The following is a 23,570-nucleotide window of genomic DNA, read 5'->3' on the forward strand; positions in this document are numbered from 1 at the left end:
ACTTTCATCAAGAGGCTTTTTAGTTTCTTTTCACTTTCTGCCATAAGGGTGGTGTCATCTGCGTATCTGAGGTTATTGATATTTCTCCCGGCAGTCTTGATTCCTGTATATACATTTTGAAATATTCTTTTCCTTTTCAGTTTATCATTGGATACTGAATATAGTTCTGTGTGCTGTAAAGTAGGGCCTTGTTTATCTGTTCCGTGTGTAGGAGCTTGCATCTGGTAGCCCCAGCCTCCCACTCCATCCTTCCCCCAGCCCTCCCCCTCGGTAACCGCAAGTCCGTTCTCTATGTCTGTGAGTCTGTTTCTGTTTTGTAGATAGGTTCACTTGCATCATATTTTAGATTCCACAAATAAGTGACATCATATGGTATTCGTCTTTCTCTTTCTGAATTCACTCAGTGTGATAATCTGTAGGTCCACCCACGTTGCTGCAAATGGCATTACTTCATTCTTTCCAGTGGCTGAGTAATTCTCTGTTGTATATGTGTACCACATCTTTATCCGTTTATCTATCAGTGGACATTTAGGTTGCTTCCATGTCTTAGCTCTTGTGAATAGTGCTGCTATAAACATAGGGGTTCATGTATCTTTTTGGATTAGAGTTTTGTCAGGATATATGCCCAGAAGTGGGATTTTTTTTTTTTCATTTAGAAGAAGTGGGATTTCTACATTTCAAATATTTTCTTCCATTCTGTGGGTTGTCTTTTTGTTTTATTTATGGTTTCCTTTGCTATGAAAAGGTTACCAGTTTGATTAGATCTCATTTGTTTATTTTTGTTTTTATTTCTGTTGCCTTGGGGGACTGACCTAAGGAAACATTGATACAGTTTATGTCAGAGAATGTTTTGCCTATGATCTCTTCTAGGAGTTTTATGGTGTCATGTCTTATGTTTAAGTATTTCAGCCATTTTGAGTTTAATTTGGTGTATGGTAAGAGGTGTGTGGTAAGAGAATGTGTTCTAACTTCATTGATTTACATGAGGCTGTCCAGTTTTCCCAACACCACTTGCCGAAAAGCAGTCTTTTCCCCATTATTCTTGCCTCCTTTGTTGAGGATTAATTGACCATAGATGTATGAGTTTCTTTCTGGGCTCTCTATTCTGTGCCATTGATCCATGTGTCTGTTTTTGTGCTAATACTATGATGTTTTGATTACTGTAGCTTTGTAGTATTGTTGGAAGTCTGGGAGAGTTATGCCTTCTATTTTGTTCTTTTTCCTCAAGATTGCATTGGCAATTCTGGTTTTTTTATGGTTCTAAATAAATCTTAGGATTATTTGTTCTAGTTGTGTGAAAAATGTCATGAGTACTTTGTTAGGAATAACATTAAATCTGCAGGCTACTTTGGGTAGTATGGCCATTTTAACAATAGTAATTCTTCCAATCCAAGAGCATGGGATATCTTTCTATTTCTTTGAGTCATCTTCAATTTCCTTTGTTAATGTTTTATAGTTCTTAGTGGGTAAGTCCTTCATCTCCTTGCTCAGATTTATTCCTAAGTATTTTATTTTGGGGAGTGCAATTTTGAAAGTTATTCTTTATTTATTTTTTACATTCCCTTTCTGATATTTCATTGTTAAAAGAAAAACATCTGATTTCTGCATGTTAATCTTAGGTCCTGCTACCTTGCTGAATTTCTCAGTTCTAGTTTTTGTATGGAGTCTTTAGTGTTTCCCATTAATATATATTGTATCATGACATCTGCATATAATGACAATTTTAGCTCTTCCCTTCATTCGAATACCTTTTATTTCTTGTCTGATTGCCATGGCTAGGACTTCCAATACTATGCTGAATAGAAGGGGTGAAAGTGGGCATCCTTGTCTTGTTCTGGATTTTAGTGGGAAGTCTTTCAGCTTTTCACCATTGAGCCTTGTATTGGCTGTGGGTTTATCCTAAGTAGCTTTCATTATATTGAGGTATATTCCCTCTATACCCACTTTGGTAAGAGTTTTTTTTTTTTTTATCATGAATGGATGTTAAATTTTGTGAAATGCTTTTTCTGCATCTGTTGAGACGATCATGTGGTTTTTGTCTTCTCATATTTATTTGCTGTATCACATTGATTTGTGTATGTTGAACTATCCTTGTGAACTTGGAATGAATCCCACTTGGTTGTGGTATATGATGTTTTTATGTGTTGTTGAATTTGGTTTGCTAATTTTTGTTGAACTTTTGTATCTATATTCATCAAAGATATTGGCCTATAATTTTCTTTTTTGGTGGTGTCTTTGTTTGGTTTTGGTATAAGGGTGATGATAGTGGCTTCATAGAATAGAATATCTTTGGGAGTGTTCCTTCCTCCTCACTTTTTTGGAAGAGTTTGAGAAGGATCAATATAAGTTCTTATTCATATGTTTGGTAGAATTTGCCTGTGAAGCCATTTGGTCCCAGACTTTTGTTTTGTACAGAGTTTTTTTTAAAGATTCTGTTTTATGCCTAGCGATCAGTCAGCTCAAATTATCTATTTCTTCTTGATTCAATTTTGGTGAGCTGTTTATTTCCAGAAACTTACCCATTTTTCCTAGGTTGTCAAATTTGTTGGCATATAATTTTTCAAAGTAGTCTCGTAAGGTTTTCTTGTATTTCTGCAGTATTATTTGTTAAGGCTTCTTATTTCTTATTTTGTTCTTAGCCTGGCCAGAGGTTTGCCAGTCATGTTTATCCTTTCAAAGAACACGCTGTTGGTTTCACTGATTTTTTTCTTTTTAATCTTTACTTCATTTATTTCCTCTCTGATCTTTATTTCCTTCCTTTTACTGACTTTAGGTTTTGTTTGTTCTTTTTCTAATTCTTTTAAGTGAAAGGTTAGGTTGTTTGAGATGCTTTTGTTTCTTGAGGAGGCCTGTATCACTGTGAATTTCCTGATTATCACTAGGACTTGCCTCTTAGAACTGCTTCTGCTGCAGCCCACAGATTTTGTATGGTTGTGTTTTTGTTGTGATTTGTCTCAAGATATTTTCAAATTTCCTCTTTGGTTTCATTATTGGCCCAGTGGTTTTTTAGTAGCTTATTTTAGTCTCTGTGTAATTGTTTATTTTCTCATTTCTCTTTTCTGTGGTTGCTTTCTAGTTTCATGACATTGTGGTCAGAAAAGATGCTTGAGATAATTTCTATACTCTTTAATTTGTTGAGGCTTGTTTTGTGCCCTACTGTGTGGTCAGTCCTAATGAATGTTCCATGTGCACTTGGAAAAAATATGTATTCTGGCTTTTTGGATATAATGTTTTGGAAATTTCAACTAAGTCTAACCAGTGTATTGCATAATCCAGGGTCTCTGTTGCCTTATTGAATTTTTTTGTCTAGAAGATCCATCCATTGATGTGAGTTGTGTTTTAGAACCTCCTACTAGTATTGTATTCCTGTTATTTTCTCCCTTTATGTCTGTTGGAATTTGTTTTATGTATTTGGTGCATATATGTTGACAAGTGTAAATTCCTCTTTTTGAATCGATCCTTTTATTATTATATAATGTCCTTTATATTCCTCTGTGGCCTTTGTTTTAAAGTCTGTTTTGTCTGATATAAGTAGTGTAACTCCCACTTTCTTCTCATTTCTGTTTGAATGCAATATCTTTTTGCATCCCCTCCCTTTCATTCTGTCTGTGTCCTTTGCCCTAAGATGGGTCTCTTATAGGCAGAATATTGTAGCTGTTGTTTTTTCAATCCTGTCTGCTACTCTGTGTCTTTTGATTGGAGCATTTAGTTCATTGACATTTAAGTTCATTGACATTTAATTACTGATAAATATGAATTTATTGCATTTTAAGTTGTATTTTCCTGTTGATTTTATATTTATTCTTTTTCTCTTTCTTTTTGTTTTTCCTTTTGTGGTTTGATTTTCTTTTGCATTATACTTAAATTCTCTCTTTTTTTGTTTTTGTGAATGTGTTATATGTTTTTGTAGTTATTCTGTTTTTCAAGTATGTTAATTCCATCCTTTATCTGTGTACTTTAGACTGGTCATATAGGCTCAGACACACTCTAGGAAATGAAAAAGAATCTACATTTTTCTTACTCTCCTCTCTCATTTTATGATTTTTATATTTTCTTGTACATCTTCATATTCGTCCATTTGTTCTTCATTGTGGTTATCATCACTTTCACAAATTTTGAATTTTTAAAAATCTGTACACTGGCCTTATTATCTATTTTTTAAATTGTAATATTGAGGATTTTTTAATTAAAAAAATTTTTTTGGCCATACTGCATGGCTTGCTGGACCTTAGTTCCCCAAACAGGAATCAAGCCCAGGTCCCAGGCTGTGGAAGCCTGAAGTCCTAACTGCTGGATCACCAGGGAGTTCCCCTGGTGTATTGCAAAGCAAATGACATAAATAAACGATTTAGGTGATTTTGTCTTTCCTATATATTTATAACTTCATTTCTATTTAGAAAGGATCTTTCAGTATTTCCTTTAGGATAGATTTAGTATTGCTGTGTTCTTTTTATTTTTTGCCTATCTGAGAAATTCTTTGTCTCTCTGATTCTAAATGATAATCTTGCTTGGTAGAGTATCCTAGGTTGCAGATTTTTCCCTTTCAGAACTTTGACTATTTCTTTCCATTCCTTTCTGGCCTGCAACATTTCTGAAGAGAAGTCAGCTGATAGCCTTACGGGAGTTCCCTCGTAATTAAGTCCTTGTTCTTTTCTTGCTACCTTTAGAATCCTATTTTTAACTTTTGAAATTTTTATTATTGTATGTCTTTTTATAGGTCTGTTTGGGTTTACCTTGTTTGAGACCTTCTGTGTTTCCTGTACCTAGATATCTGTTTCCTTTCGGGAAGTTTTCACCCGTAATTTCCTTTAATACATTTTCATTCTCCTTTTTTCTTTCTTCTCATGACGAGTTCTAAATGATATGCAAAAATTGTGTGCTATAAATAGAAAGTAAAGATGTGTTCACTATGCATAGTCACTAGAAAGAAGCAGATCAACATTTTAACAGTGGTTATTTTAGGAATTACAGGTGGTCATTATTTATACTTTTCTGTATTTTCTCAGTTTTCCATAGGTATGCATTTCTTTTACAACCAGAAAAAAGTTTCTTCCTTTTCATGTCCACTCCATAAAAAAGGGAAGAATCATTTTTAGAATTGAGCCCAAGAGCTACACAAGATGTTCACTTCTCTATTAGTTAAAAAGTCCGCTGTCCTGCTTTTGCTTTTTGCAAATTGGAACAATAGTTATCTATTGCCATTTGTTCAAAATTTTTATTTACCAATTTAATTTCTAATTTTTTTTTTAGTTTGGTGACCTTATTTGCAAGTTTTACCAGTCTTCCTGGAGGAAATTATTTAGTGAATGGATTTGAACTTAGTTTCCTCACCCATCTGGGACATTTTTTCCCTCTATAATTGTTAATTCTCTTCCATTTAATCCTAAATTCATATCCTTTGATAGAGAATATGGAAGTAAAATAGAGGTTGAGCAGTTCTGCTTTCTCAGCACTACTTCTTATCATCAGTTAAATTTGCGTTTTCTTTTTTTTTTTATTGGAGGATAATTGCTTTACAGTGTGTCGGTTTCTGCCGTGTAACAACATGAATCAGTTCTGTGTATATAGGCTGGGCTCCCTGTGTTACACGGCAGCTTCCCACTAGTTATGTATCTCACACATGACAGTGTATGTATGTCAGTGCTACTCTCTCAGTTGGTCCTACCCTCTCCTTCCCCTGCTGTGTCCATAAGTCCACTCTCTATGTCTGCATCTCCATTTCTTCCCTGCGAATAGGTTCATCCACATTATTTTTCTAGATTCCATATACGTGCATTAATATGTGATACTTGTTTTTCTTTTTCTGACTTATTTCACTCTGTATAAGAGGCTCTAGGTTCATTTACCTCACTAAAACTGACTCAGATTTGTTCCTTTTCATGGCCGAGTAATATTCCATTGTATATGTGTACCACATCTTATTTATCCACTCATCTGTCACTGGACATTTAGGTTGCTTCCATGTCCTGGCTGTTATGAATAGTGCTGCGATGAACGTTGGGATACATATATCTTTTTGAGTTGTGATTTTCTTGACTATATGCCCAGTAGTGGAATTGCTGAGTAATACGGTAGTTTTAGTCCAAGTGTTTTAAGAGATCTCCATGGTATTCTCCATAGTTCTGTATCAGTTTATATTCCCACTAACTGTGCCATAGGATTCCCTTTTCTCCACATCCTCTCCAGCATTTATTGTTTGTAGTTTTTTTTTTTTTAATCTTTTTATTTTGTATTGGGATACAGCTAGCTAACAATATTGTGATAGTTTCAGGTGAACAGTGAAGGGACTCAGCCATATGTATAGAGGTATCCATTGTTCCCCAAACTCTGCCTCCATCCAGGCTGCCACGTAACATTGAGCAGAGTTATATGTGCTGTCCAGTAGGTCCTTCTTATCCATTTTAAATATAGCAGGGTGTACATGTGTATCCCAAGCTCCCTGTAAATTTTGTATTTCCACTCTAAAAATATCCCTTTTGCCTTTGCTAGCCTTCTGTAAACATAGCTTGAACCTTGGCCTCCTGTGTGGTTCTCCCAAGTCTTGCTGCTCTTTCACTCCGTCATCTTCTATTCATCTTCTGTCTGTTCCTTTAGAAGAGCCACCAGTACGTGTTTCCCAGGAAAACAGTAGATGCACTGGTAGCTCTTCTAAAATCCAGGCAAAAGTGCATTTCAGGAGCTTTCTTCTTAGAGTTTCATGCCGTGGAACTACATGGCTTTATTTTTAGGACTTCTTAATTCTGCCTTACTAGAACCTGTGCCACACAACCCCTACGTTATTGCCACAAGTTCTAAGATGGGATGGTCTCTCTTTCCTATGGTTCTCCTTTCATTTCATCAACCAGTTTCTTCTTTGGCCAGAATAGCCATTCTGCTACACATCTTACACACCCGTGGAACATGAAAATGTCAGCATACTAGGTCAGGGGCTTGTCAGTTGTTCCCAGTTAGCTGACTAAGACTCTGCACAGGTGCCAGAGCGTTTGAAGTCTTCCACAAAGACAGAGTGCTGCTTCTGTGCTAGAGTTGACCCCAAGGGAGTCCTGCCCTCCATCTCTATTGGCTGGGGCCCATGGCGCTCAACAGCAATGTCACACCGGGCATCTCTCCTGCTCACCCTGCCTGCCTGTTTTCCATTGCACATCTCACTTTGAATGCCTATAAACAGGGTTCCTTACCATCGCCTCCTCAGGAAGCCTGCTTCTCTGGAACAGTTCAGACTCCTCTTGTCCCCGTGTTCTCCTCAAGTGAGTCCTACTCACTGGCTCTTAATCTCATGCATACATATGTTATGGACATATATAACATGGACTTATATACATAATGGTAAGTGCCTGGAACAAATTATTTTGGTCCCTTACTTGTTCTTCTCCTAAGGAAACATCAGACATCTACTCTGAAAGTGTACACAGAGAGGAGACAATTTGAGAGCCTGTGAGTGCATGTGAATTAAACACTTTTTCAAATTCAAAAACTCGGAGGTGTGTGGGTATGGAGCACCATGATGAGTCACTCTGACTGCTGTTTTCTTTTCTCAAAACTGTGAAGTTGAAAACACTCAGGATAATGAAGTAAACGTTTAGCCTTGAGAGTGACTGGGCTGCGTCTTGAGATTCCAGAAAGGGGTAACAGGCCTAGTATTAGTCGTTCAGATCAGTTCAACAAAGTTTACAGCATGTGAGACCCAGAGCGTGCCCTGTAGGCATAAAGAAAATACTAGACTTTCATTCAAGAAGTTCATAGTTTATCCTCCAGCCAGGGTACCGGGAGTGCACCTGTAGTTGAAAAAATTGGATTTATTACTTGTTCAGCAAAGGAAGATGTATGCCATGATGAAGCACACAGTATCTCAGCAAGAAGAGTGTTAGAAAAGTCTTACTATAGAGATTGAGGCTTGTGTTAGGTGATTTTGAAGAAGGTTCAAGGACATGGGGCTTTGCTATGGATTGTGTGCCGTCAGAAAGTTGGGTGAATTCTGTGACTGGGTGTCTTAGTAGAGTTTATGTAAAGAGAGCAGTCTTAAAAGCTATAGCTGTAATTAACAAAGTGGCAGCAGTCCACAGTCACTCATCATCTAGGAATAGTGGCTGTTTGATACACACACACACACACACACACACACACACACACATTTCTTATTTCTTTGGGCAGTGTTTGTGTTTTGTGTGTGTTCAGACAGATTACAGAATGTTATTATTATTATTATTTTGCCTTGATCCATCTTGGTCACGGAATGGCCTTGTCTGCTGTTGATGTCTGAAATTGCCTACGTCAATAACGTCAGATATGCAGATGACACCACTCTTATGGCAGAAAGTGAAGAGGAACTAAAGAGCCTCTTGATGAAAGTGAAAGAGGAGAGTGAAAAAGTTGGCTTAAAGTTCAACATTCAGAAAACTAAGATCACGGCATCTGGTCCCATCACTTCATGGCAAATAGATGGGGAAACAGTGGAAACAGTGTCAGACTTTATTTTGGGGGGCTCCAAAATCACTGCAAATGGTGACTGCAGCCATGAAATTAAAAGACGCTTACTCCTTGGAAGGAAAGTTATGACCATCCTAGATAGCATGTTAAAAAGCAGAGACATTACTTTGCCAACAAAGATACGTCTAGTCAAGGCTATGGTTTTTCCAGTGGTCATGTATGGATGTGAGAGTTGGACTGTGAAGAAAGCTGAGCACTGAAGAATTGATGCTTTTGAACTGTGGTGTTGGAGAAGACTCTTGAGAGTCCCTTGGACTGCAAGGAGATCCAACCAGTTCATTCTGAAGGAGATCAGCCCTGGGATTTCTTTGGAAGGAATGATGCTGAAGCTGAAGCTCCAGTACTTTGGCCACCTCATGCGAAGAGTTGACTCATTGGAAAAGACTCTGATGCTGGGAGGGATTGGGGGCAGGAGGAGAAGGGGACAACAGAGGATGAGATGGCCGGATGGCATCACCGACTCAATGGACGTGAGTCTGAGTGAACTCCGGGAGTTGGTGATGGACAGGGAGGCCTGGTGTGCTGCGATTCATGGGGTCGCAAAGAGTCGGACACGACTGAGCTACTGAACTGAACTGAAGAGAACACCAAGAACTAACTGTGAGTGCCAGGCCAGCTGGTAGCAACACCAGATCTTTTCTTGTTCTCAGATGTGGTTTGTAGGTTTCGATTAGCACTAACTAAAGTTGAGTAGAAATGGTACTTAATGGGAGTCGTTACCCATTTCTGTTCCAGTCCATTCAAGTAGGAGCTATAAGACACAAAATTTCAATATAACTCTTGAATAAGGCCAGGTGTGATAAGTGTAATTGAAGAAGTTGACAGTGTATTCTTAGCAATGGAGATGATAAGAGAAAATGCTTCAGGGACAAGGGCAGCATTTGGCCTGGGCTTAGAATAGGTTGGATTTAGGTATGTGAAGTGGGATGGAGAAGCAAAACCACTGGAATAAGCCAATTTTGGGACTAAGAGGCAAGAAATCAGAAGGCAGGCCCAAAGCATGGTGAGAAGTCTAGTTTGGCTGAATCGGGGGTATGTAATGGGAAAGAAGTGTGAAGAGGTACTCGTGGGTTGTTTAGGAGTTCAGGTTGTAAGGAGGGAAGATCAGAATTCGTTAAATACCTACTGTGTGTGCTGGGTGCTTTGTATATGTTATCTTATTTAATCTGTAACCCTGGTAACAACTCCAAGAAGTAGGTCTCATGCTAGCCGTTTTACAGATGATGAGAATGAGCTCTAGAAAGGTTGATTTAACCTCCACTCAGATGTTGGCTGCACAGTGAGAACCTCTGACTGAAATGGTGGTGCTCATTTTACTTCTCTTGCCTCCTCCTGCATGACGCAGTCTCTTGTCGATAAGGGGAACCATTGAACGCTTTTGATCAGAGATATGGCAAGACTAGTTAGAATTATGCTTCAGGAAGATTACTCTGATAACAAACAGTAATAGTTAACACCTATTGAGTATATGGACCAGACCCTGTGCTAAGCAGCTTAGACCCACAAATATCTCCTTTAGTTACATGTAGTATGAATTGGGAATGGAGAGGTTGGTAAGAGATGAAGAAAAACATCTGATTAAACAGGGAGAAAACATTAAGGCAGTAGTCAGTAAAGTAGAGTTAGGTAGGAGGGGAATGTGACAAGATGGGCTCTCCGAGGAGACTGGTGAGAAACAGTCAGCTGTTGTTGGAGCCGCCACCTTAAGTAATGCTGAATTAAATATGGCCTTGAGAATGTCCTCAGTATTTAGGGAGAGGCTTTCATATCTTAAAGGACTGGCCATTAAGACCTTTCTTGCATTGTGGTAATCAGAAATATAAACACATCCAGTTCTTTATTGATTTATATGCCCTGAGAATGAAATGCTGCAGATGGTTTAATGTTGCTTTCAGAAAGCTCTTTTGTTAACAGTGCTAGAGTTTCTGTTTTTGTTTTTAGCAATGGGGCTGGTTATTAACAAGGGAAAGTAGAGCTTCACTCTGTAAAATCCATTAAGTTTTTAGTCAAGCTTAAATGATTTGCTAAGTGAAATTTTAATAATTAAATAAACCTAAATATGGGGGAAGCTTTCAATAAACAATTGGGATTTAGTCAAGTCCACTTTATAGAATACTTAAGTACATATAGAGATAGGAAACACAGCTGTTTTCTATTTTAAAAGGTCTGCAATTTTAATGTTCTAACATCTTTAATGTTCTGATCTCTCTAGCTGTTTGTTTTAAAGCTTTTTTTTTTTTTTTAAATCACAAATCCCAGCTTCCTAATGTATCCCTCTCCTCCTCCCTTTCCCCTTTGGCAACCATAAATTTTCCTATGTCTGAGTTTCTGTTTTGTAGATAAATTCATTTCTATCTTTTTTAAAGATTCCATATATAACTGATACTATATGATATTTGTCTTTGTCTAGCTTTTTTCACTTAGTGTGGTAATCTCTAGGTTTTTCCACGTTGCTATAAATAGCATTATTTCATTCCTTTTTTATGGCCAAGTAATATTTCATTGTGTATATATTGCCTTACACGTAAGATTAATATATGCACACTACTCTATATAAAATAACCAACAAGGACCTACTATATAGCACAGGGAACTACTCTCAATATTTTGTAATAACCTATAAGGGAAAAATATGGGAGTGTGTGTGTGTGTGTGTGTGTGTGTGTGTGTGTTTATATATTTACACACATGAAACTGATTCCCTGTGCTGTATATCTTAAACTAACATGACATTATAAACCAACTGTACTTTTAAAACCCACAAATCCTTCTATAATGTAGCTGTAAAGTAATATTTAATATTTAGTAACGTTTATAATAGTGGAAAATTGTGGTATAAGTATATAAGGAGATGCTCTAAAGCAGTTTGAGTGAATGAACTAGAGCTACATGTATCAATCTGGTTATATTTCTAGGTCAAAATATTAATCCTCACCCAGAAAAAGCAAAAAAAGAAGAGTTGCAGAAACATCAGTACAGTGTGATACTGTAATATAAAGTTTTTTTTAGTTGTTAGAATATACATGCCATTTAACATGACATTTATCATTTCAACCATTAGGTATACTGTTCACAGTGGTACACTACACCATCCATTCATCATATAAAGTTTTAAAATACTCAGACAATATTGTATGTTGTTCATGGATGTATGCTTGCATAGTGAAGCCTAAAAGCATACATTCTGATAATAAGAACTAAACTCAGAGATGTGGCTATCTCAGCGAGGGTGGGAGGAAGAGACACAAGGGGCTCCAGTTAACATCTCGTGGTAGGTAGTAATACAAGTGCTCATGTATTATCATCTATAGTTTTTTTTATACTTGGGGTCTTTTCTTTAAATTTTTTTCTTAAAAAATCATTTCAGCCAGACATCTCCAAGTGTTTGCTTGCCATTGACTTTTTAGGCATCTTGGGCTGTTCAGTTCTAGGAAATATGGTGGTACCAAGGTCCAAGAGGTCAGGTTACTCCCTATTGAGAACTGTTGCTGCTGCTGCTACCGCTGCTCAGTCGCTTCAGTCGTGTCCCCATAGACTCTGTGCGACCCCATAGATGGAAGCCTACCAGGCTCCCCCGTCCCTGGGATTCTCCAGGCAAGAATACTGAAGTGGGTTTCCATTTCCTTCTCCAATGCATGAAGTGAAAAGTGAAAGTGAAGTTGCTCAGTCATGTCCAACTCTTAGCGACCCCGTGGACTGCAGCCTACCAGGCTCCTCCACCCATGGAATTTTCCAGGTAAGAGTACTGGAGTGGGGTCCCAGTGCAGTTAACTTCGTGGAAAAATCTATTCCAGATTCAGCATTCTGAACTTAGCTTGCCATCTCAAGTGTACCTTTGGTTACAGGTGGCAGGGGTTATAGATCCAAAGCCTAATTGACTCTACAAAGAAAAGAAAATACAGGAGGAGAGCAGGTTTTGAAAGGTGAAAACGAGTTTCATTTCATAGCTTTGAGTTGATAGACTCAAAGGACATATACACCAAAGGACATACACTAATGGGATTCAGAGATAAGAGGTAAGAGCTTGGAGGAAAGGTTGGACCTAGAGCCTATACATTTTGGAAATTGAGTGAATGAATTTACCAAAGGAAAAAGAATAAGGAAAAAACAAAAGATGAAACTAAATCTTGAGGAGAAAGGATTAAAGAACAGGTGAAAGAGATGGAAAGAAATAGGTTGACGGACAAGTCAGTGGGCCAAGATCAGGAGAGTGATATGCCACAGATGTTAAGGCAGGAAAGTTTGAGAGATTTGTTCAGATTAATCCAGTATTTATTGAATGACTGTGGTGATCATTTTCTTGTGTAGCAGAGGAATCTTACGAGTGAGAATTGAGTAAAAGCCATTGGACTTGATAGTTGCGGTACGTTATCATGTTGCTGTAACTATACTTCTTGTCTATAATCTCTTTAAATGCAGAAGTTCTTTTTATTTATTTTAATCTGTGTCTGGCACAGTGTCTGGAATATTGTTAAGTGTTCAGTAGTAAATATGTAAAATGTTACATTGAATATAAAATGCACAGTTTTATCCTAGGACATAAAATGTTTTTACCATCTAGCCTATCTCTTCCACTGCTGTCAATTCCCCCTTCTGCCTTTGAAAACAGTATTCTCTACTTTTTCAGTGTTTTTTCCTAGGGATCTTGGTTCCCCAGCCAGGGATGGAACCTGTGCCCCTGCTAGTGGAAGCAGGGAGTCTTAGCCACCAGGGAAGTCCTTTTAGTGCTTCTTTGATTCTAATTGTAATCTCCAGTTTGTGCATGCTAAGTCGCTGCAGTCATGTCCGATTCTGTGCATGCCAGGTCGCTGCAGTCATGTCTGATTCTGTGCAGCACTGTGGACTGTAGCCCTCCAGCCTCCTCTGTCCATGGGGATTCTCCAGACAAGGATACTGGAATAAGCTGCTGTGTCCTCCTCCGGGGGTCTTCCTGACCCAGGGATCAAACCCACGTCTCTTGTCTCCTGCATTGGCATGCAGGTTCTTTACCACTAGCACCCCCTGGGAAGCCCATAAACACCAATAATCTCCTTTAAAATCAGTTGTATTATGTTTCTCTACACCTGGCCACGTCCTTCAGCGTTGCTTTTTAAACCCCTGTATTGCACTTCCTCCCATTACTCTCGCTTTAACTCAGCATAAAGAAGACAGATCTAACAGTCACGCTGTGCAGAGGTGGCATGGGCTTCCTGGGGGGCATAGTGAGCTTTCTGTTTGGCATTTGGCAGAGTCAGAACCACCGCTTAAGGGAAGTGGAGGGTATTGAACACAGGTGGCTAGATAGCTCTTTTAAAAAATGTCAGCTTTACTGAGATATAAGTTACATACTGTGTTGCACAATCAGTGGTTTTTAATAATAGTCACAAAGTTGTACAGCCATCATCAGAATCAATTTTAGAACATTTTAATCATCACCCCTCAAGGAAAAATAAAACCCATACCTGTTAGCAGTCACTTTGTTTTGCTCCCTCTCCACCCTCCCTCCCTCTCTCCACCAAGCAACCATGAATCCACTCTGCCTCTGTGGATTTGCCTGATCTGGACATTTCATATGAATGGAGTCATATGTGGTCTTGCATGACTGACTTTTTTCCCTTCACTTAGCATTGTGATTTCAAAGTTCATCCATACTGTAGCATGTGTCTGTACTTCTTTCCTTTTGTATGGCTGAGTACTGTTCCATTGTATGGATATAGTGCGTCTGTTTATTAATCAGTTGATGCACGTTTTACTGTTATGAATAATGCTGGCTTTAAACATTTGTGCTTAATTTTTTGTGTAAGCACATTTTGGCGGCGTTCTGGCGGCAGCAGCCTGAAGAGGCTGGGTAGAATTGCTCCTTTTGCACATAACTTTCACATATCCTTCCACCTTTTTTTGGCATGGGGACTGTTCACTCAACTTAATTATATTTATTAGCTATGTCATTTAGATAGCTCAGAGTTCCTTCTCAAGCCTAACTAGAATCAAATAAAAATTTCCTCAGGATGTGCCACCAACACTTAGAATTTAACATGTGCAAATAGGTGTTCAGTCTTCCCCTAACCATAACCCCTCTCGGTTTTCCTCTTTGTTCTCTCTTGGTATCTTACACCAACCTTCGAGTTTTCTAAACTGCCCCCTCATTCATTGTTAAATACTGCAGATCATTACAAGGTAAAAGCCCTTGGGTCCATCCTCTCCTTTCTATAGGCATAGCTGTCAGCTTGCTGGTTTTCTGGACCCTAGTTTCTTTCTGTGTTTCGTCTTTACTCAACTGCTAGGATAATCCCCCTCAAACACCCTTCTTGTTAAATCACTTCCCTGACCCTAGACCCACAGTATTAAATTTATATGACACAAGTTAGCATTTAATCTACCTGCTTTCCTTGCCTTGCCTCTTGCTACGTCCCTAAGGATTTGGCAGCTGGCCTTGTTTGTCCTTTCTTTCTCTGTTCGCATCCTTTTCTCGCTGCGCACGTTCCTCTCCTCCCGGTGTGCTTTTGCTTCTCTTCTCTTCTGAATCTCATTCCCTCCAATGCTTGATCCCATCTGACTGCTTTCCTTTTTTTGGCATTCTTTCAATACTTAGACATTTAGTTTGTCTGGCAATAAGATCCATGATACTCTGTTCATTTTTTGCTGTTTGTTTTGGGTATACTACTTTTTAAAAGCCTTGCTTCATGTGGGAACCATTGTTGCTGTTTCATTTATGGCTCTCCTCCTTTCCTACCGACAGTACAGAGTAATAATAGCTGTCTAGTACATATTCTTGGTTGATGGAGCTATATAAGTTTTGGGGGGAGGGAAATGTGTGATGTTTAGCATCATCATCATTTTTCAGTTTTAGAAATGCAAAATAATGCCTTTTGTGCCATTACTTGGTTTTAATTTTTTGTATTTTGTTTTATGCCAAGTTTTGGAAATGGTGTTCTCAGTACAATAAGATGGAACTCAACAACATATTACTACAATAGTAAATCTACACTAACCACCAGATATATCAGATTCACTCAAGAAGATGGTTAGCTTTTTGGATGCTGACTAAGTATTTGTTCAAAGTGCATGATAGCTTTAAAGCTAGTAGTCACCATTTAAGCTATTAAGATCCTTGACAGTTTAAGAGCAAAACAGTCACCAGCACCCAGAATAAACTTCCCAGGTGACTCAGTGGTAAAGAATCTACCTGCCAATGCAGGAGACCTGGGTTCGGTCCTTGGGTTGGGAAGATCAACTGGAGGAGGAAATGGCAACCCACTCCAGGATTCTCGCCTGGAGAATCCCGTGGAGAGAGGAGCCTGGCGGGCTGCAGTCCCTGGGATCTCAAGAGTCAGCCATGACTGAGGGGCTGCACGTGAGCACAGCACCCAGGAGAAGGAGTAGAGACCTGCTGTCTTTCTTCAGTTGTCTGAAGCTGTGCCTTTGTTGCTGACCTCCTCTTAAAAAGAAGCATTTCTTCTCATAATTTCCATGTCATCCAAAGTCATTAACAGGAGGGAAAAGAGGATTATTGGGGCGGAGCTTGTCCGAGAGAAGGTACAAAGCAGAGGGCAGCTCCTGGCCAGTGGCTGGCTGTCCACTCTGTGCCTGCCTACCCACTCTCTCTCACCTCAGGAGCAGCAAGTGGACTTAAAGATAGTCCTCAGTTCACCACACTTGATTAACGTCATCAGCGCAAGCTTGCTTGCTTATTTCATTATTTTCTTTTTAATCCTTTACCTTCAGTCTGCATGCCTGTTCCTTTCTCCTGTTCATGTGCACCTACTCTAGTGTGTCTGTTTTATGTTCTTATGCCTACATATTTGTTTCAAAGATATGTAGTATAGTTATGGTGTGTCTTTAGCTTACACATGGTATTTGCTTATTTATTGTTTAATTCAGTGCTGTGCTTTTAAAAATACGTTGATGCTTCTGTAGGTACATCTAAAGTGTGTTTTCTGAAAGCTACGTGAAATTCCATGTTTGTATCTACTCCATTTTGATTTTACGTTCTAACAGTTACGGAGATCAAAGTTCCTTCAGGCTCCCTACTACAGCATCATCACGGTGAACATTCTCACACAGGTCTATGAAGCCTATTGCTTGAATTCAGATATAGACAGCCTTATCTGAGAATTTCTCGGGAACTTATCCATTAGTGTGGGATCACTGGATCATAGGATATACCCTCAACATCACTAAGTACGGCTGTATCACTTAACAGAATGCCTGCATCCATTTACACTCTTACCCATAGTGCACGAGCGTGCTTGCCTCCCACATCTTGCCAGTACCTGCTATTACCCACCATTCTGATTTTTGCCCTTCTGATAGCTATAGTGCTATCTCATTGTTTAAATTGCTATTTTTCTCGTTGGTTTTACTTTGATCATCTCTTAATATACTTGTTAACCATTTGAGCTTCTCTTTCTGAGAGTTCCCTACTAATATCTTTTGGGCATTTTTCTGTTGGGCTTCCTCTGATGTTCATATCAAATTGTAGGAATTCCCTGACTATTCCAGAGGTTTGATCCCTTGTCAAGTTTAGATACTGCAAAAGCTTTTCCTTCTCTGTCATCTGTCTTAACCCTGTTCATGGTATTCTTTATTGAACAGAAATCCACAATTTTATTGAAATCAAATCCACCAGTTTTTTACCATATAGTCTGTATTCTCAGAGCCTGAATCAGGAAGTCTTTCTGCTCCTTAGTCTTTTCTGTCAGTGGTTTATCCACAGAAGCCTGTTTGCATGGCTTTTGAAGAGGTGGCCTTCCTTTCTTTCTCACCTATGACTTGGAGGAGACTTGACAGTTGGTGTTAATATTTGGCTGCCCCGATGGAGGAAAACAGTGTGAGAAAATTGATGTGCACTCCTTTCTCTAAGCCCTGTTCTTCCACCCACAGAGATGAGCCCCTATGACCCTGTTTGTACTACGTGAATCCTGTCTGCTCAGCTGCAGCTGATTAGAAAGTACCACATACCTACCCAAGCTGAGCCCTCAAAATCTTCCTGCAGGGAATTTGGAATTATGACCAGTCTCTGCTGACCTGTTGAAGGACATGCAAATTGAAGGGTTTAGGGGTGAACATCTTCGTGTTCAAGGAGAAGCTAGTAACAAAGTAACAGAGAAAAAACAAAGAAACGGAAAAAAGCCTTCTGGCCCCTTAGAGAGGGAGAGTGATTGAGGTACAATGTGAGAGGAGCTGTCCTGAATCCTGATGCCTTTCCAATTTCCAGTTGTGTTCTCTTCTGAGACCAAAATTATATATATTGCATTTCCTGACATGTATTAGTTGGGGTGGCTAACTGCTCTAACCGATAGACTCCACAGTGTATCATGGCCCTAACACAATAGATGTTTATTTCTTACTCACATAAACAGGTCCAGATGGTGCTAAGTTGGTGGGATGGCGACAGTGGAAGGCTCTGTGCCACACAGTTATTCAGGAACTTGGGTTGATAGAGGCTCTGCCATTTTCAACACTTGACTCCCAAATGCCTCCCTAGGTGTCAGCATCCAGCCTGAAGAAAGGAAATGAACACAGAATTCAATACATGAGAAGTTGTATAGACCAGGCCTTGCACTGGCACCTGTCATTCACGTTGCTTTGGCTGGGTCTCATTCACACAGCCACATTTAACTGTATGGGAAGCTGAAAAATGTCATCTCCCTGTGGACCAAAAAAGGAAGAGAAAATGGGTTTGGTGAACAGCTACATAGTGTTTATTATCTGTGTGACACTCTAGTGATACCTGTTAAGTTCCGGTTTTTTCTTAAACTTGTTTGAGTTGGCTTCTATTATTTGTATCTCAGAATGTGACATGTTTCAAAATAGCTGTATTTAAAATAGTAGAAGAAATAAAGACTGATCAATCTGTTTTCTCAGGGAAGTTGGGTCGATTTCCACCTATGATGCATCAGCAGCAGGCACCCTCAGATGGCCAGACCCCTGGGGCTCGTTTCCAGAGGTCTCACCTCGCAGAAGCCTTTGCAAAGGCCAAGGGATCAGGTGGAGGCGCTGGAGGAGGAAGTGGTGGAAGAGGCCTGATGGGCCAAATTATTCCCATCTATGGTTTTGGAATTTTTTTATATATACTGTACATTCTGTTTAAGGTAAGTGGAATCATCCTGATTGTATTACATCTATGAAAATCTATTATCATAATGAGAATCATTGTCAGCATTAAAACCCTTTGTATTTCAGAGCCCTTTTTTAAATCCACTGTCTCTAAATTTTGCCTCTTCTTTAGAAGATACTTAAGACAGCTATTATCTCAGTTTCATAGATGAGAAAATCTTCACTCAACCCAGATAATTTGCGCCAGAATTCACAACTAAAAATGTAGAAGCAGGGCTTGAACCTGGATCCTTCTAATTCCTAATCCATTGAGCAATAAAGTTCAAAGCGTACCCTCTTGCTCCCCTTCCTGGTTTTTTTCTTGACTGAGCATCTTTGCAAGCTGTAAAGGCATAAAGATGTTCTAAGAAGAACTTTATCATTAGGGTTGGCATTGTGATTTCCAGGTAATCACTGTGAGGCCAAATAGTGACTATGCCAACACCACTTTTTCCTCCTATTACCAGGAGTGCTATTTTTAATGTCAGTTGCAGTAATTCACTCAGTTGTGTCCGACTCTATGACTCCATGGACTATAGTCTGCCAGGCTCCTCTGCCCATGGAATTCTCCAGGCCAGAATACTGAAGTGGGTTGCCATTTCCTTCTCCAGGGGATCTTCCTGACCCAGGGATTGAACCCGGGTCTCCTGCATTGCAGGCGGGCCCTTTACCATCTGAGCCACCAGGGAAATCCTAATAGTAGTAATTCTCCTGAAACAGAACTGCCACATCCTGAAACTAAGCCTGATATTTCCTAGTTCTGAGGAGACATGATTTGGGTCCTTTAGAAAGTAGACTCCTAATTAAGTTCCGTTGTCTAGGCAGGCCATGGCCCTTAGTACTGCAAGCAGAGGAAGCAGATTCACTTTGCCCTCCTAACTAGAGTACGAGGTCACTTTTCTCCTGCCTAGGAATTCAGCCAGCTCAACCTGGCAGCCCAGGTTGAGTCTTCAGTGAACATGGGCAAAGCACATGACTTGTGAAGAGAGTGTTTTCTTGTGCCTCAATAGTTTTTCACTTGGGAACCTTGTGTTGGCTTTCGTGTTTCGCGATGTTTCTCTAATGTTGCTGCTTGATTTGACTTCTCCCAGCCTTTTTTTTTCATTTAATATGAGGGGTTCCGTGACTTTGAGGTTCTGAGCTGCTGTTGATGTGCTGTGCCTCCTTCACTTCTCAGCTCTCAAGGGGGACGAGTACTGCAGAGGACCAGAAGTGCTCTACTGCCACACCTGGAAACACCCACAGGAAAATTAGTGAGTGCCCTTTCAGTGTTTCAGAAGTTTCATTGAGTCAGACAGCTGTAAAGCAGCCAGAGTGACAATCTGTGGATATGCCTTAAAAGCATTTCTCAATAGTTGTCCCAGTTTAATCTGATGGCATTTTTACCTTAGCTGGCTTCCCTGGCGGCTCAGATGGTAAAGAATCTGCAATGGGGAGACCCGGGTTCAATCCCTGGGTCAGGAAGATCCCCTAGAGGAGGAAATGGCAACCCACTCCAGTATTCTTGCCTGGAGAATTCCACAGATGGGCTGTAGTCCATGGGGTTGTAAAGAGTCAGACACGACTAACACCCACACACTGGGAATTCTCAAAAGTTTCCATGTTGATATTGGGCTTTTAAGGGACAGACAGTTATGAAAAGTACAGAACTGTCAGTTCATTTTTTGTTAACATATATTACAAATTAATATTTTACACTTAGAACAGGTTTCTTCTCATTTCCAGACTTCAGAATATTGGCAGCAAAATTCTTTATTTCACATAGAGGAAAACTGAGGCGGTGAGATCAAGTCAGTTGCCAAAGTCAGTTACTAGATCTAGGGATCGAGTTTAATACTTCTGACTCTTGAAACATGATCATCAAATATTTATGGACCAACTAGCATATTCTCTGCTCTCTGGAAAAATGAAATGTATGTGGCATGGCTCTTCACTCTGAGAATTTATGGTCTACGATGAATGTTAGGAAAATATAACTGGTGAAAAGTTTATTGCCTAGAAAAAAGGGAGTTGGTGCAAGCCTTCTGGGAAATCGTGTCTGGCTGTGGAGGAGGCCTGATAGGGAACTTGAGTAAGACACAGCCTGAGACGGGGCAGCTGTGCGAAAGAAGGCATGAAGCGTAGGTCAGTTAAGCTGTATTGCTGAAGGCCTTGGAGGCCAGACTATCCTGTGGATACTGAAGCCTCATCAGAGGTTTTTAAAAAGAAAGACATCATCAAAATGAAGAAAGGCATCATCAAAATGAAGAAAGGCTGTACCATTGAAGCATCTGCCCTCAGCCATAGTTGCTATTTGTATTTACTCTGGATTCACTATGAAATAGATATGCCAGTGGCTTCTGCATCCTGAAATCTTAAATATTCAGATTTAAGTGACTGCAATCCTTGCTGTATTCTTAACTGAGATAGTGTCTAACCAAAAGTGATGGTAAACACATCATTAAAATTTTTTAAAAATATTTGTGAGCTAAAGAGTAGCAAATTCATAATGTCACATAATGCATTTAAAACAGAAAGAAGTGAATAAGATAAATTCCTAAGAGCAGCTGTCTTATAATATAGTAGCAGTTGTATCAACTTTTTACACTTCAATTTTGAATCATACACAAAATAAAAATAACCCAAGCATTTACATGGCACAGATGTTAATTGGATGCAGAAGAATATGTCATAAAAGTACTAAAAAGCCTTTGAAATGTTAAATTTTATAGTGACCCTCTAAATATATCTGTGTAGGATGACACTCAGATATGAAACAGAATGACTAGATTATCTACATAATGAACAACATTTTATTTTCCTATTGCCTTAAAGTTTATTTCATGTGCCGATTGAGTGAGTTGCTTTTTTGTTCTACTTTTAGGACCTTAACATTAGTTTCAGTAGGTGTGCTCCTTTCCGACCTTTTTTGAGAAGACTGCTTCTGGGGGAAGGTTCCACAGTTCAACCACAGATGACTGAAGTAGAAAACCGGGGCCAGGAACGTGTCAGCCCTAGTTCAAGTCTTTTTCTTTTGAAGGATTAAACTGTTAATCTTCCATATGTTTTCAGAACTTAGGTACAGATGAAATAGTGCTCATTTCAAGACTTTAATACCTTTTCTGAAGACCTTTACCAGATTTGGTACTTCATCCTCAAGTACTATTTGAATTAGGAAGATGATGTTTATCTTCATTTCTTCTTGGCTGACTGTGTAGGGCTGTGTTCTGCACTTGTAGGTGTTTCTTTGGCTGGTCCTGCTGTATTTCTGGGTGTAAGAAAGGGTGATTTATTCATCAGTTTCTAAACGTGTATCCTTTAGATCTTGGTACCTAGACCTCAGTACCCTTTGTGTTCTGATTGGATTAGCTGCAGAGACCATCAGTCTCTTCTCTGAGTCTCAGGACCAGCCTGGATTATTGTAGAATGTCACAGCCAGCTGTGTTTCAGAAAAGAGCTTAAGGAGTTGTATATGATGGTTCTCAGATTGATGCTTATTTTTCAGCCAATTTTGAGCTTGTTCAACTGCAAGAAAAACTGAAGGAAACAGAGGAAGCCATGGAAAAATTAATCAACAGAGTGGGGCCTAATGGTGAGAGGTATGTTTTCACATAACAGGGATCAGACTGTTGTGCATTAAGAGAGTTAATTCAAAATTTTATCTTTCTTTGATTTCTGGCCCACTTGATTTCACTTTATATTATTGTTATCATATTAGCATTTGCATATTATTTTTCATTTTACATTTCCATGTTCACACTTTCAAGTGTCATTTTCAAGAGTATATGTTCTGTGTTGCGCAACGTTATTGTGAGAGTGAGTAAATTTGTGAGTGGATGCCACAAGGTAAAATGACTGGGTTTTAAGGAAGTCATTTTCCTAGCAGTCTAAAAATGGCATTAAGTGAAACAAGATTATTAAATAGTGTGCTTTCTATTTGAGACAAAATGCGGGGAGCCCAAGTATGCTCAGAGTAGGCATTTGTTTTTTGTTGACTGTGTCAGAACAGAACTGGGTGTGTGAAGTAGGTGTCAGGAGCCAGACTAGCCCTTTAGGATGCCCCATGGCGAAGACACACTCTTCTTGCTACAAGGCTGGCTGAGGATCTGAAATGGTGGCTTTGGGGGTTAGTGGAAGTTGGCATCAACTAAGAAAACGCAGGTGTAGGAAGGCGAGAGAGGAGAAACCAGAATGTGAAATTGAGGACAAAGAGGGATTCGGTTCATGCTCGGCCTTCTGACAAGGATGGGGTAGGAACTGGGGTGAATGGCATGCAGGAGGTCCCATGCAGGAGGATGTCTTAAAAGGTCCCTCCTGTAGACTCAGGGGCTCGATGTAGAGTCTTTGCCTCAGAAAACTGCTCTACGTTGGCCCCTTCTGTTTGCCGTCCATGGTGCTGTTAGTGCCCCGTACTCTTTTTCCCTGCTTTCTGGCTCCTGCCTTGCCCATATTTGGCTGGATATGAAAAAAGTAAACATCCTCAAATTATAGTCCCTTGGTTTGGCTTTTCCCTGCAATGTCTACATTGCTGCTGAAGTGACCTTTTTAAGAGTGATTCCTGCCTATCTGGGCCCAGTACCCTTGACCTTCTTTTGGTCCAAAAAGCACAGTGACCATCTGGCCTTCTCCAGAGCAGTCGAGGTAGGTGTACATATCTATACATGAGTATATCTGTGTGAGTGAATAATACTATTTGGTGTTATTAGCAGTTACTAAGAACCAAGCTCTAAGCTAAATACTTTACGGACATTATCTGTTTCAATGTTTCATATGAGTGTGACTAAACTAGTTTGTGCAGCTATATGTTTCTGGCCTTTTCTGCCCTTCCCCTATACCACTCAGTCTGGGTGGACAAGTACCTGACTTTTATAGACCCTTGTGCCTCAGAAAATATCGTACCCTGGCCTGGTCTGTTTGAAGCCCTAGGCAATACCTAAAGGTCAGAAAACTATCAGTGAGTATCTGTGGGCAGGGCCTCCCACCTGGGAGACCCAGTCACTCGGCCTTGGAGTAAAAAACTACGTGAA

General features: G+C 39.6%; 1 protein-coding gene across 3 annotated transcripts in view; it reads left to right on the top strand.

Annotated features, from left to right (window-relative positions):
• RIC3 (RIC3 acetylcholine receptor chaperone) overlaps window positions 1-23,570 on the top strand; it is a 52,506-nt gene that overhangs the window by 11,512 nt on the left and 17,424 nt on the right. For 2 of the 3 annotated variants that reach the window (XM_068989150.1, XM_068989151.1), the window contains exons 2-4: window positions 18,334-18,560; window positions 19,742-19,817; window positions 22,049-22,142. In XM_068989150.1, coding sequence (XP_068845251.1) covers window positions 18,334-18,560; window positions 19,742-19,817; window positions 22,049-22,142 — 397 coding nt within the window. The remainder of the gene's footprint in view (window positions 1-18,333; window positions 18,561-19,741; window positions 19,818-22,048; window positions 22,143-23,570) is intronic. The other variant, XM_068989153.1, reaches the window with a different exon arrangement.

Source organism: Capricornis sumatraensis, chromosome 16 (genome assembly GCF_032405125.1).
Source record: "Capricornis sumatraensis isolate serow.1 chromosome 16, serow.2, whole genome shotgun sequence".
Taxonomy (NCBI): domain Eukaryota; kingdom Metazoa; phylum Chordata; class Mammalia; order Artiodactyla; family Bovidae; genus Capricornis; species Capricornis sumatraensis.